The following is a 14,577-nucleotide window of genomic DNA, read 5'->3' on the forward strand; positions in this document are numbered from 1 at the left end:
CCATAAACCTTTTTCATGCTCAGGGTCGACCTGATCCAATGCACAGTGTGAGCAACTGCTAAACTGACTCTGGCACCCCTTGCAATCTCATTAACCATTACACCAGCACCAACTGCACAACCGACTACCGAATATAACCTCTGTGGCAGCTTTAAATGTAATTATTAGTCATTCTTTACCATAATCCTTCTCATTTGCCGTTTGTTGCATCTTGCCTCGCTTTTTAATTGTTGAAAATGTTCCAGTTTTTGTCTAACCACTCCATGCGAAGTAGCTTCTGAGCTCTCACTTTTTACACTTCCATTTCTAGTTTGAGTTGCATGGGATACAGACATCAGACAAATATTAGAGAGACCGATATATAGATACATACATACGTATATGAAACTATTTAGAAAATTAAGATTGACAGATGTTCAAAGACAGTTCCAGAGTTGTTCAACAGTGTATTCAGTGGCTTGAGAAAGCGGTATGAAAACCTCTTCATTTTGTTTCAGGTAATGTAATGTGACTTGCATCCAGTTGTCCCAATCCCTGCACATCACTGTTCCGCGGATCACCATGATCATCAAGAACGCCATCAAAGAGCAGTTCCCGAAATGAAACGCAAGGTTGTTCTCTATCGCTCGCTTTTCTCGATCTGTTGCCAGGTTGATTGCTTCCGCAAGCCGCGTCCATCACCTCCAGTCTCCAGCTGTCCTGGTCTCATTTGCCAGACACTAAAATAAAAGAGAAGAATGTAATCTCACTGAGGCATTCAAAGTCATCGACGAAAACACGATGGTAATGGTGAAATAACTAAACAAACAATGCACAGGTTTTTGTTTCTTGTGTGGAAGGAGCCGGAAGAGAGGAGGAATTTGTTCACGGCCGGCTGCACAGCGTTATCTTTCTTTCTGGTTCCTGTTTGAGATTTAATTAAAAGGAGTCTTTATCATTCCCTCCATCTGTGCATTGCACTCAGCTTCTTTCAGCGGAGTGGGAACCAGAAATTAGAGCCGGTTTCGACTTCCTGTGCCAGCCGAAGGGCAGACAGAGGAGAAAGGCAGTTTAGACTAGAGTCTAGACTGGGGGGGCTGAGATATTATCCCTGAAGGCTGAAATGCCTTTTTCTCCATGTATTATTGCACTTTGTATTGCTCTTATATTTTGTAAGTTGCCCTGGACAAGGGCGTCTCCTAAGAAATAATAATAATAAAGGATTGGAGGTTGTTTAACACACAGCTTATCTTCTCATTCAAAACAGTTGCAAAAAGCCCCCATCAATTATTCACTTGGGGGGAAATGCATAATGTAAACTGAAAAACTGCTGGTTTTGTTCACAAGAACATTTCATAAAACAAATGGGCCCTTAGAGTGAGATATGGGGTGAACTATAATTACAATTACACCTTTTTAAATTTGTTTTGCTGGGACTGAATTCTTGAATGATTATTTTGTTGAATTACAAATGTTGTACAATTGCCATTCCTTGCAACCGCTATGGCCTAGTACATTGTGGATTTGTGTGTGTGCTGATTGGCTGAGCTATGAACTCCGACCCGTACATACAACAGTTAACCCCTTCTTGAGCTGAAAAAAACGTCCGTAAATGAAAAGGTTATACTTTGTCTATTTATTTTAAATTATTTAATTGATATAGGTGTCAACATTGTTAGATTGTAATTGTTAGGTCAGATACTTTGTTTCTATTTTCATCTGCACAGTCCGATTTATTTATACATTAAAACACACAAGCAGCCCACAATAAAAACACAACTTATGGCATCTGCTATAATGTTAGCAATAGATTCAGATGCTCCGTGTGCACTTCGCATGGGAGCCTGGACCCCGAGAAACGACCAGCAGAAGATTTTTTAAAAGGCCTGTTGGTGTTGATTTTTATTTAATTATTATTATTATTTACTGCATCGCATTGTCCTGCTAAAAATAACACTAATGTGAGGCTTTATAATGCCTTTATCCCCGGGCTCTGGTCTGACTCTCCCGGTGGCGCTGCGGGTCTGGCGGCTCCAACAACATCAGCGTGTTTTAGCACAAATGTGTTTTATTACAGCAGCACAGTTGTCTTTTCCTCAGTCCTCTACTCTGTAGACACATTTTCTGTTAGGTGGCCGCAGCGCATCTGATCAGTTCGGGGCCCAAAGCAGAGCTGCTCGGGTCTCTGGGCTCCGTGACTTGTCCCAGCTGTTCAGGGGGTCGGGATCATTATTCAGCTCTGAATCGAGTCTGTGCTGCAGGGCGCTATAAAGGCCAGGCTGGTTAAAGGGGCTTGAGTCACGGGTGGGTGTCTAGAGTCGGACTGCAGCTCCAGACCTGATCAGTCCCCGGTGTGCTCTGCGACTGGAATCCGCTCAGCAGCTTCACATACACAGCTGTGGGAAGAAATGAGACCACTTAACATTGATTTCTGAACTTGGAGTGGTCTCTCTGTTTTTTCCAGAGCTGTACATGTCTATGCAAGTATGCGTGTGCACATACATAACTGGTGTTCGCCTGACCCTGCACCTGATTACCTGTAGTTGTCTGGCACATGTGATATATTGTATATCTGAAAAACAAACTATATGAATGTTCGTCAGTTATAAGTCAGTTTGGTTCTACCCTAATAATAATAATATGTACAGCTTGGCATGTATTTCTATCCCACTGTATGTCCAGCCCCATCAGGAACTCATTTCCGCAGGTCCACCAGCAGCAGACGGACAGATGCCCTGGACGCTGCGAGCAGGGAGCAGGACACTGAACACAGTCTGCTGCCGTGAGACGCAGTCTCTGCTCCCCTGACACTGGCACGGCAGTGGCTCTTGGGCTGCTCTCTCTGCGATACACACCGCTCTGCACAGCGAGCCGCTCAACACCTGCTCCAGATGTGACGCACAGGGCTGCGGTTCACTGGTGTGTTAAGAGGACCGCAGTGAGGACGGCAGCAGCTCGTCCCTCTGTCCTCTTCTCTCGGGTGTCCTGAGGACACTGCAGGCCGCGCTCAGGCCTTTCTGTGGAGAAGCGTTCAGGAGCCGTGCCTGTGTGTCTGTTGCGGTGTTGTCCTTGATTAAAGAGCTGTTGTCAGTGTGTTGTGTTGTGTCTCTCTGAACCCTGCAGAGCTGCACTCGTCCTGGGGCTGGAAGGACACGTCAGACACGGCCACTCCTGGAGTCTGTATTACACTGTGATGGGCACATACAACAGACACAGATCTTTACCCGTGGAAACTAGACGTCTTCAGAAATATATTCTCAATATCATGGTTTATATTTACACATTAATACTACAATAGAGTTGACATATTCTAAAGGTCATATAATGGTTGTACTTTATAGCGCCCTGCAGCACAGACTCGATTCAGAGCTGAATAATGATCCCGACCCCCTGAACAGCTGGTACAAGTCACGGAGCCCAGAGACCCGAGCAGCTCTGCTTTGGGCCCCGAACTGATCAGATGCGCGTCATTGTGAGGGATGGAGCTCATTTACTCCGAGACCCGCAAACACGACTACAATGCAAGATCAAACAGAAAGCGCATTAAAAACGAATAACAAGTCGGAAAAGCTACGTTTAAATGTTATATTTATAAAGCAAATTAAATGACAACACACTGAGCCACTGGCCCGAGACGCGCTGGTGTCCATGCAGCCGATACAATGAGCCGCTCCTCACACTGGCTTCACACGCAGCTCCACGGCTCAGACACGCTGCTGTGTAGTGACGGAGTATCTGTGGAGGAACTGGCGCCGAAGCGCTGGGCTGACGTCATCAGTGCGAGTCCTCACTCCCCGTGACGTCATAGCCGTCTGCCTTCTTCACGGTAAGAGGTCATTGCGCCACTTAGAGGCCAATTTGCCAATTAGCGGCTAATGAGCGGGTCTGGCTTCTGATGGGGCAATTTTGGGGGATCGCCGTTTTCGGGCGGTTCCGCAAAAACTGGGTTTCAAATCTGAACAAGAATTGTAAAAACCGGCGCCTTTTATCCCGGGGGCGACGCGTGTGACTCTCCTCCCTGATCAGATGTGGTCTGTATTGCAGTGGTTCAGGGGCGGTGATGCGCTGGTGTAGCTGCACTATAGCACAGGAGACCCGGGTTCAAATCTCGCGTGATTGTATTTATACAATATAACATGTCCTGGAAAAATTATAATGACTGAGATGAATTTGCAACAGTACCAGCTATAGCTAGAGAAGAGAAGAGTTGAACTGTCCTGTTTGAAGCATTATCCAGACTACACGCTAGTGTTGTTCTTCTACATTTTGGTTTCCAGGACGAGTGTAAGATGGAGGGGGCGCTACTGTAGTAACAGCAGATCAATACTGTCAATGACTTCATCTGTGTGCGGGGCACTATGTGGGGGAGGTTTCAGGGACCCAGATTGGTATATTTAATGCGATTTAAAAGTAGGTTAGTGTGCAAGACCAGTCCTAATCGAGGTCTTTGAAAACCGATGATAATGAAGAGGTATTTTGACTTACGAATAGGATTGAGCTCATTTTAATCAACAAATTCTACTAAAAAATATAAGAGTTTCACAAGCATGTGATCAGAGAACTGCTGCAGGTCCCGCTGAACCAGTAGGCGGCGCTGTGGCCTCTGCACTGGAGACCCGTGTGCCAGTCTGCTGATCGGAGACGGTGTGGTGCAGCAGCTTTTTTTAGTAATAATAATTAGTGAGCAAACTTGGAACAGTCCAGTTTTTTAAAAAACAAAAGCATCTGCAACAGCAGGAAAGGTTGCGTGTTGGCGGCTGTGGGGGCAGTTGTCAAGATGTTTATCTCCACTATCAAGAGAAATCGGTTGGCTTGGGAACCATCTCTATTTACATCAAACTCACCGGGCGGAGATGGGCTGTAACTTTCGGAAAGGACAGACTAAAGTACACAGCACAGCTTTCTGCTTGGTCCCGTTCCCAGCCCCCCTGCCTGGCTGAAGACTGGGCCACCGAGCACAGCTGGCAGTGAGACACAAGAGACACCCACACAGACTGAAACACACATGTCGGAGAGGAAGAAAACCAACGACCAGTCGATCTGTCCTGTCCTGTCCTGTCCTGTCCTGTCCTGTGCTGTGCTGTCCTGTGCTGTCCTGTCCTGTCCTGTCCTGTCCTGTCCTGTGCCAGAATCCGGTTGTCAGTGATTGGAACAGGCGCGCGCGTTTAATTAATTAATTAATGTGGATCTGGACTGACAGCAAGCAGCACCCAGAGACCAGAGGAGACGACCCCAGTGAGGGACACTGATGAGGGAGGGGGCTGGAGTGTTTCATACCGGAGTGGGACTGTATCTCTCCTCCTGCTCGCTCCTGGGGAGGACAGAGATTTATAAAGCAGGATCAGATCGGCCACATCAATAGCCCTGTTCTCCAGTCCATTTTCTTTCTTTCCTTTGCTTTTCTGTCTTTCTTTCTCGTTCACATAATATTTGAAACGAATTCACTGAGCAAACTGCCACACACACACACACACACATATATATACAGCTCTGGAAATAATTAAGAAACCACTCCAAGTTCAGAAATCAATGTAAAGTTGTCTCTTGATTTTTTCCATATATATATCAGATTCCTAAAACAGCACTTTCCACCGCATAGACACAACACTTTTGCGGCAAACCCAAGTCCCATGCGGTTCAGATCCCATAAAATTGCAATGGGCGGATGTACTGAAGGTTTGATTCAATCTGCAACAGCTATACATCTGTGTAAACAGGGCTGCAGTGCTGTAGAGTAGGTACAGTGTGCCAGTGCAGATATAAGGAGCTCTAAATGCAACCACAGTAAATAAAAAGGGTTTAAAGGGTTTCTTTAGGATTGATAATGTGCAAGGGACATGCAATATCCCATGATACTATTTTATGCATGTCCTTTGAAATACAACACACATTTTCCATCAAACTGTGATGTGGTGGTGTGTGTCTCCTGCTGTATCTGTTTGTTTTGCAGCTCGGGTGGCTCCAGTGAGAGTCTTGTGGGCAGCACGCCAGCATCTCTCCGAAATCGCATAATCACAGGATAAACACCAGATACAGCCGTCAGCATATTACACGAGTATTCAAAAGTGTCTTAAACCCTGCCGACATAATTCACCTCCTATAGGCTTGGAAGTCAATCAGGTTGCTCCTCCAGTGTTTGTTTCGTGTATTCCTGTGGGACACTGTCCAGAGTCAAGTCACCAGTGCAGTACCCGCTACTCCAATTACGCAATATTTGGGTTGCTCAGCTCAGTCTCTTGGGGGGCCGTGTTCAGCCCCAGCAGGCCTGTGATTCCCACGACCCCCCAGCAGCCCGTCTGCGCCGCCACAGACCTCGCCTGAACACGGTGTCTGCTCCACTGGGCACAGGGAATCCCCTCCAACATCCCCACCAGAAGAAGAAAAAAGGATCCTCGCACCGTGTTCAGGATAAGGCGTCACCTGGACCGCAGCTGTCCTGTTTTTAGCCAGCTGTTGTTGTTGGCGTCGTTGTGGTTTCTGTCGCTGCTTTCTCTACTAACTCCATGGGGACAGATATTCCCGAAAAGCAATTACGCCTGTTTACATTTCCCACAAAATGCCAAGGTCGTACCCCTCTTACTTTTAGACCCTGGGAAATATAGTAATATACTGTTCTGCTCAGTACTGTACACAAGAAAATAGATAGCCTGTAATCGGGGTCAGCTATAGGTTAAAGCAAGTCTGTACCAAGTCTGTACCAAGTCTTATTTTACAATCTCAGTTCCCCAGTGGTGTGTGTGTGTACCACTGGGCAACCTAGATTGTGCTTAAAGATTGCATATCCAGCAAACAATTGTATTCAGACGGAATGCATTTTTCCTAAAACATCTGCATTTAGTTAATTACTGATGCATGGCCCCCACAAGCAGAGGGACAGCTAACCGACGTGCGCAAAGTTCACAGAGACGATGCATTCATATTTTCGTGAGATCACAGCTAACCGATGATGTTGGCATGCATCCACGGGTTTCTTATTTCTGCACTCCCAGTGGATAAATGTCAGTGTGTGTGTGTGTGTGTGTGTGTGTGTGTGTGTGTGTGTGTGTGTGTGTGTGTGTGTGTGTGTGTGTGTGTGTGTGTGTGTGTGTGTGTGTGTGATTCACAGGACTGAAAACTGGCACCAAATACTCAAATCACGTTGCTGTCATCGCCGGGCACCACTGCTGCAGTCTGACGGCGACATGCACTGCTGGGGCGCGGAGGAGGTTCCCGGGGTGGCATTTCATCAAAACGCAGGAGTGGAGTCTGGAGTGAGGGACGGGGCGCTCCGTGAAACAAAGGCAAAGCGATCGGCTCTCTTTAAAGAGATCTGCATATCCAGCCCTCCCCCCCGTCTGTCACTTTTGGAGAAGGGATCGCCTCTCTCCTCGGAAGGAAGTTAAGAGCGCAAGTTGGCCGGGATCGGCAGCGCATCCATCCCCGGCTCTGCCTCGCTGCTGTGGATACAGTATCATTTCATTATTACCACCGGAGGGACGTCCTGACCAGCAGTTTGGTGCCTGGAAGCCGCTGGGGATGCGTCTTCACAGCAGGAAGGGATGAGGAGTACAGACCAGCACCGCAAACAAGGCAAGTAACCCGATTTCAGGTCCGGAGCACTAAAACGACAGTATCCATAAAGAAAGAGAAGACGAGGCCAGTTTTCAGATTTAAAAACAGAGCAGCAAACGAGAGAGCCGCCCTGACCTGCGACTGAAGGAGTGAGAAACAGTTTGACACGATTTGGCAACTTTGCACAGGATCCGCGTAGTTTCTTATAACTGTGTTTTTGAAGGCAGTCCGAAAGACGTCTAACTTATGGAAATGTATGCATTTTATGTACAACTAATACATCATTAAAACACAAACGGTGCATTGAAAAGCCCGAATAAATACTCGGGTCCGTCTTTAACCCAGCCGCTGCAGTAAGGCTGTGGCTTGTTTGGGGCCAATGCAACGCTGCGACACCGCTGTGGAAACGTCAGAAATGTCAGAAACGTCAATGTTGTTCAAACCAGAATGATGTTTCTCCAATGCTCTGATGACGTTTGCACCCCGTTACACATGCATGTTTTTGGTGGCGTTGCTAAAGGTTTCGACGGCTTGCCTGCTGGACATCTTCTATTGAGGACACAACTTCGAGCTGGTGCGTCAGTCTAAATGTCAGCCACATGAAATCGGTGATGGCCGAAGTTATAATCCTCGGTGTCACTGGTGGCTTTTGTGGTTTAAAATGTCCTGCTGTCCAGCCGGCCCCCAGCAGAAGACACGATTGCTGTGCTTGCGCAGTCGTGCTCAGGGGCGCCGGCTTGGCACAGGTTACTGTTACGCATGAGCAGTCCCGACCAGGCCGAAGACCCACATGAGCTGTTGCATCTCAAGACAAAGTGCTCTGCTGTCAGCCTGCCATTAATACCCGAGAGTGATGCTCGTTTAGCAAAAGCTGGCCAGCAATAATGACCATCCGTTACCTTCATCATAACAGGGTCCAAATCATGCTGACAAATCATATTGACATAAGGTATTTCCAGCGTGAAATACATAAAACGTTACTAGGGTCCAAAAAGCGTCATGCACATAAACCAGGCTGTCTAGTGATTAAATGTTCCACCTAAAGTATGTATTGGCCAGAGAAAACACGAATGCAAAATGATTTGATCTGATTTCACTAGACAACCTGGCACAAACACACGGGCCTTTCCACAGGACCTCTTAGGCTGACATATCGCCATGCATTGCACATTTAGGGTGATAATGATTATATAAGCAAATGGACATTTTAAGATGACATGAACACACACACTATTCAAATTACAGTATAACTGATCATGTTTTGGGATGATAGCGTTTGATCAAGATAGAAACACGGGGGCATATCATTGCATTGCATGTATCTGAGGCTGTTGGCTTTAAAACTGTGAAATACGGAATCAAAAAACACAAAAAAAAACAATAATCACTCATCAGACCCCGTGAAAAATGATACATAGACTAGTAGCCCAGTCCATTCAAGCAATATTACATCTTGCCAAGCATAGCACATTAAGATAGATATGACAGGGGGTTAGGCCTGATTAAACATCTCATAGTCTGTCACATTGCAGCTCCCTGACTCAACTCATTTGCTGTGGGACTGATGTGTCCCTTCACAAAAACGCTCGACTCATTCTCTCAATCCTGTTCTCCGTCTGCAAAACAAATGAACAAGCAAACAAATACCAACAAAAACAAAATAGAAACAAGACAGTACGGCCTATAATTCAGAAGCAGACAGACTATGAATCAGTGATGACATAAAACTGTCACTGTCTTCAGGATGTTTTCCCCCTTTGTCCTTGGCGTTTTGGCTAAATAGGTTATCGGGATATTAAACCTGCTTATTTTTAGTAACAACCCATCTTTCTATCTATTAGCACAAACGGCACAGTGCCAGCCACCCAGCACTTAAATACACAAAAGATAAGGAGGGACACAATCCATAACATTAACCACTCAATCATACCCTCAAAACAAACACAGAAGAGCCCATAACTCAGAGCTGTTGTCTCGTTTTCCTAAGCAACTGCAGTGAACACAGAATCTGGTCTTTTTCTGTGATTGTTTTTATGTCCTTCACTGTATGCAGACCTGATTTAAATTGACTTTATGCTGCATCAAAGCACAAATGTTAGATGATAAACAATGCACTGGATTTTCTACCAGTAAAATAAATAAATCAACAAATAGATAGAGAAGGAAATAATACAATGTTTGGTTCGATAGTTAGGTAATCTCTCCAGAATTAACAGCAAAGAACCACATGCAAGCCACACAATAGAAAATAAAGGAAATACAAGATAAGGATCATATGCATAATCCTTTAACTAAGACTCTGAACAGCGTAGCAGATATCTACTGTGTTTTGGTGCTCGTGGCTTTGCATGTATTAAATTCAGGCTTCTCTACTTGGTTTTAAACTAAAGGAACTGAATTGTACAGACTCTGGAAGTGGAGACGGTTTGTTATTACAAGACAACGTCTAGACAGTAAAGATCGTCTTGAAGGGGAAATTGGATGCAGTTTAGGTAGCTCAGCCTTTTTCAGACGGGATACGAGTACAATTGTATTGCCCATAAAGAGAGAAACAAGAGCCCTGCTTTTACATGTACGAGTACCGGAATGCATGCAGATATTCGGTGCAATTTTTCCATTTCATTACACCTTGTTTAAACATATCCAGGTCTTTAGGAACACAGCACATCTGTGAGCAGTTGTTGCAGTTTTCCCTTCATTTAAAAGGGAGAAAATGTGCCTCTTATAAACTGCAGTAAGAACGTGCATTTTGTGTGAAACTGCTCCTCTGTGAAACTGACCTGGAGAGAGATCTGAGCAAGCTATGGGCACCGATGCTGTTCAGATTTAATACGGAGAACGTGGAGTCCATGGTTGTGGTTTGAAAATAGGAACATGCTGTTATGTGATGAGTCTAAGTGACATCTATTTCATAATCTTCAACGCAGTATAGTCAAAGACGTATATTTTTATACATCATCAGCCTATATCAATCCATTGCTTTGATGAAGGCATCTCCAACATGTTTATCCACTTGCTTCCAACTATAGCTTTTTTCCACGTCACACCTGCAAAGTTTATTGTTTTCTTCTAGGTATTTTTAATCTCTTGGGATATTTTTGACAGCTTCCTTAGTCCATCTTTGATCTGTTTTTCTTGCCGTGTGTCCAGCCCATTGCCATGTTAGCATTTTTACTTTTTCATATTTTTGTTCTTGGATCCATGCATTGCTTTTTCTATCTGCATGCTTCTTTGTGTCGTCTGCAGTTTCTGTAACATTGTTCTGTTTTTTCTTCAGGTAAATTTCCTTTGAACAGCGTGTTGTTTCTTCCAAATGCACTCCATCCCATTGTCACTCTTCTTTTGATATCTTCCATATTATCTACATCTGCACTGATTTGTTGTTAAAGGTAGACATAACGTTTGACTCCTTCAAAGTAACTTTTGATTTATTAAAATTGTCTTAGATTTAACAAAGATGTTAAACATGACTTTGGTTTTACTCAGGTTCATTTTAAGTCTAGTTTTCTTGTATCTGAGAGTTCTTGAATTTGAAGGTCTTTAGGTGTTTTTGGAATTATGATGATGTCTTCAGCAGTTTGTAAGTTGTTCAAATACACACACACACACACACACACACACATACATACATATAAATATATATATCAATGTTTGTGCAGGGACCATTCTTTCCAAAGAATGTATATACTATCAAGACGACAAGCATGTGTACCTGACACTGAAATGTGCCTCCCATTCTCTTCACAGCTTCCTCCTAAGGGATGACGGCTGCCGGTGCCACTGGAGCAGCACGAGACATGAGGAACCAGGAACCCTGGAGCCTGGCCCAGCCCTCCCCGTCCCGCCAGCGCCTGCCCCGGTTCAGCTTCCGCTCCAAGAAGGAGGGCGTCATCCAGGGCAAGCTGCGGATCAAGTCCCCCTCCGGCGCCTTCCTGATCCTGGGGGTGTTCGTGGTGTTGGTCGGCACGGCTGTGGCTGTGGCGGGATACTGGCCTTACAGGGCGCACCGGGCCGCGATGCTGAGCCAGTCCAGGACGGGCCTGAATGACTCGAGGGTGGCTGGGAGGTCCATGGGGGTTAGGAGCATCCTGTCCACCCAGAACCTCATCCACAATGACCGGATGAAGCTGCTCGGCCCCATCATCATGGGCGTGGGGCTCTTCATCTTCATCTGCGCGAACACCATGCTGTACGAGAACAGAGACCGTGAGACCCAGGTGCTTCTGGCCCAGACCCAGAAGATGATCTGCTCCATGTCCGCCCATCTGGAGGAGCGGGGCTGCGTGCTGCCCAGGCACTACCAGTGGATGACCAATCTTAGCCACGCCGACCTCAACATCCGCTGCCTGGAGGAGCTGACGGGCTCCGAATCCCTGCTCCTGCAGATGAAGTCCGGGGAGGGGCACAAGTGGGCTGACTGCTATGCGCCAAACACCCTCCAGACCAAAGCCCTCCACCACAAAGAGTCCTCCCCTTCCCTGTCCCTGCACAGCGTCCACTCGGACTCCTGCAACTCCAGTGAGGGCAACTTCAACGTGCTCTCCTGCCAGGCGCCGGATCCCAGGGTGGCCTGCAGCACCAACGCGCTCTCCCTGCCCTTGATCAAGCTCAACAACTGCCTCATTGAAGCCGGGCCCTCCCTCTCCACCGGCAGGGACTGTGTCAGGGACGCTCCTCCCAGGCGCTCCTACAGCCTCAGCTGCAGGACTGTCCCCCGGGGGGACGTAACCGCCGCTCGGACGGCACTGCACCTGGATTCGTCCCCCACAGAGGAGGGTCATCCAGACAGGACACACAGAAATACCTTTCTCCCCGAGCCCGGCAGGAAGGAATTCAGCTCGGACGTCTGCCTCCAGCTGTCAGGCCACTCCCGCTCCTTGGACTTGGGCAGGGGAGGGGAGCAGTGTGGGGCACCCATGGAGGAGCGGAAGAACCGCAGCTGGCCGCGCCTGGACCTCAGCAGCCTCAAGAAGTACATGAAACTGGAGAACAAAGAGGACTCTGTGGACAAGCTGCTGGACCAGCTGGAGCAGCAATACTCTCAGTGGGAGAGGAGCTGCTCAGGGCCCTTTCAATGAAGGGGAATATCAGTGGTCAGCACGAGGAGCTGTAGACATCTTTCTTTGACGTTTCCAGGAAAATGAAAACCACATCCCCTGCCCCAACTCAATCCTTCAGGTCTCATTCGGCCCCTTTTCTTTGGGTGTACAGGTCTGAGAACATTATTCTGCCATACGGAAGGTTTGTGAAGGAAGTAAAACCATTTCTGACAAAGCAGCCGGATGTCCCAGGACAAGAAGATAAATATTAAATACAGTGGGTAATTGGGAGTCGTTCATGTTTAATGGATAGGATTCAAGAACAAAATCATAGTTTCTACACTGTTAGAACCCAGCGGCGTAAGGGGATCGCTTTGCTGTTTTTCTTACTGGGAAGTAGCTGAAGAGTTGTTGCCGATTGTCAGGACCGTCTTCAGTGTGATGCGGTGTGCTGCTCCTGTGTTCACGGGCGGTACAGAAAGTGTACAGGTCACCACAGTGTGTTTCAGTGGGAGTGGAGGAGCAGCGGAGTCACGGCACTGTGAGTCACCTTCTGCATCCCAAACTAGGTGTCTAGTGCAGAGTCGTTAATTCAGGGAAAGGACAGTGTACAACAGAGGTGCCGGTCATACCTCTTACAAGGGCTATATTGCAATTTGATTTAAAGACTAGAAGAAAAAAAAAAAAGCAATTTCTACTCTGAGGAAAAATGTTACTGCCGTTTTCTAATGTGCTTATCCTTTCTGTCTGTGCCAGCGTCGTGGACATGGAGAGCTGAGGGGTGGGTTAATAACCACCCTCTCTGATTGCCTTTCAGGATCTAATGGGTATTCGTAACCCATCATCTGTTGGTCCCGTGTGAGTGTTTCGACTCTGGGGTCGTCCTTTTCCTTTTTTGTGGGGGGGGGGGGGGATGGAATTGAAGTGTAAATAAGCAGGATGCGAGTGAAACCCCCCAGAGGAATGAATGACACGGACACTACTGTGGGCATGGCGGGCATTTGATGTCCTGGAGGACTGGTCTATCCTTTAATGATCTCTTGGCTGTGGGAGAGAAACAAGACCCTTTTTGTTGACGATATGAGATGTTTTTGTTCTGGTTTGTTTACGTCGGTTTGTAAACTAAATGTGTGCGATGCGTTATAGTTGTATTCAAAGCAATATCTCAAGCTGATTAACGCCTGCAGTGGGAGATTGCCTTCTGTGTGTGACCATGCCAGCCCAAGAATTAAACCTCTGGGATGACAGTGTTAGAAATGAGTTTCGCCTCGTGTCCTGTCCTTTCTTTAAACAAAAATAAAAATCAACAACAACTCCATCACACGAAAAACAACATCTCAAGTGCACTGGTCCTGATATAGTCGAGTCCCACATATATACACACACACACTTAGAGCATCCAGCTCTGCGAATGATGTAATCAGTTGATACCATTAAAATAAATGGGATGATCATGAGACAGAACAGCTGGGAAACCGTAGTGTTTAACTTCCAAAGTCTTGGGGTAAGATGTTAGCCTTTCAAAGACACCTACAAAGCCTGTAATGCACCCTTACTCCTGCCCCAGTCTGCAGATAAACCTCTGATCCCTAAAGGATCTTATTTCTCCAGATTCTCTCGGCAGAGACCAGAAACCAGGAAGACACAAACATCGAAACATGCTACTTGGCGCTGTCCTTAATGTACCATGTCGAAACATGCCCAGCTGAACATTTACTGAAGCCCATAGAGAGCCAAGAGCTGAGAGCCTGGGATGAAAACAGAGACGGCTCCCCTGTGGACTGTAGTTTTCCGCCCCTGTAGAAGCCCAGTCTGCCGTGCTACACAGTTCCTGAAGCTGTAGTATTTTGGTATCAAATTTTTATTAAGCCCACCAACCGTACTGCTTGACATAACGATCACAATGAGCGGTGCATGTTTGCCTACACACAAATCTCTCCCCGTTGTTAGTGTTGTGTGAGGATGGCCTTCAACCTCACTTCAAATCTCTGCTACTGAAAGTTTGATT

General features: G+C 46.5%; 1 protein-coding gene across 1 annotated transcript; it reads left to right on the forward strand.

The window, feature by feature from the left end:
• Window positions 1-11,281: 11,281 nt before the first annotated feature.
• On the forward strand, window positions 11,282-13,834 carry tmem200b (transmembrane protein 200B). The gene has a single exon (XM_066717641.1). The coding sequence runs from the start codon at window positions 11,292-11,294 to the stop codon at window positions 12,606-12,608; it is 1,317 nt and encodes a 438-aa protein (XP_066573738.1). The 5' UTR covers window positions 11,282-11,291; the 3' UTR covers window positions 12,609-13,834.
• Window positions 13,835-14,577: the final 743 nt, after the last annotated feature.

This window comes from Amia ocellicauda, chromosome 11, assembly GCF_036373705.1.
Source record: "Amia ocellicauda isolate fAmiCal2 chromosome 11, fAmiCal2.hap1, whole genome shotgun sequence".
Taxonomy (NCBI): Eukaryota; Metazoa; Chordata; class Actinopteri; order Amiiformes; family Amiidae; genus Amia; species Amia ocellicauda.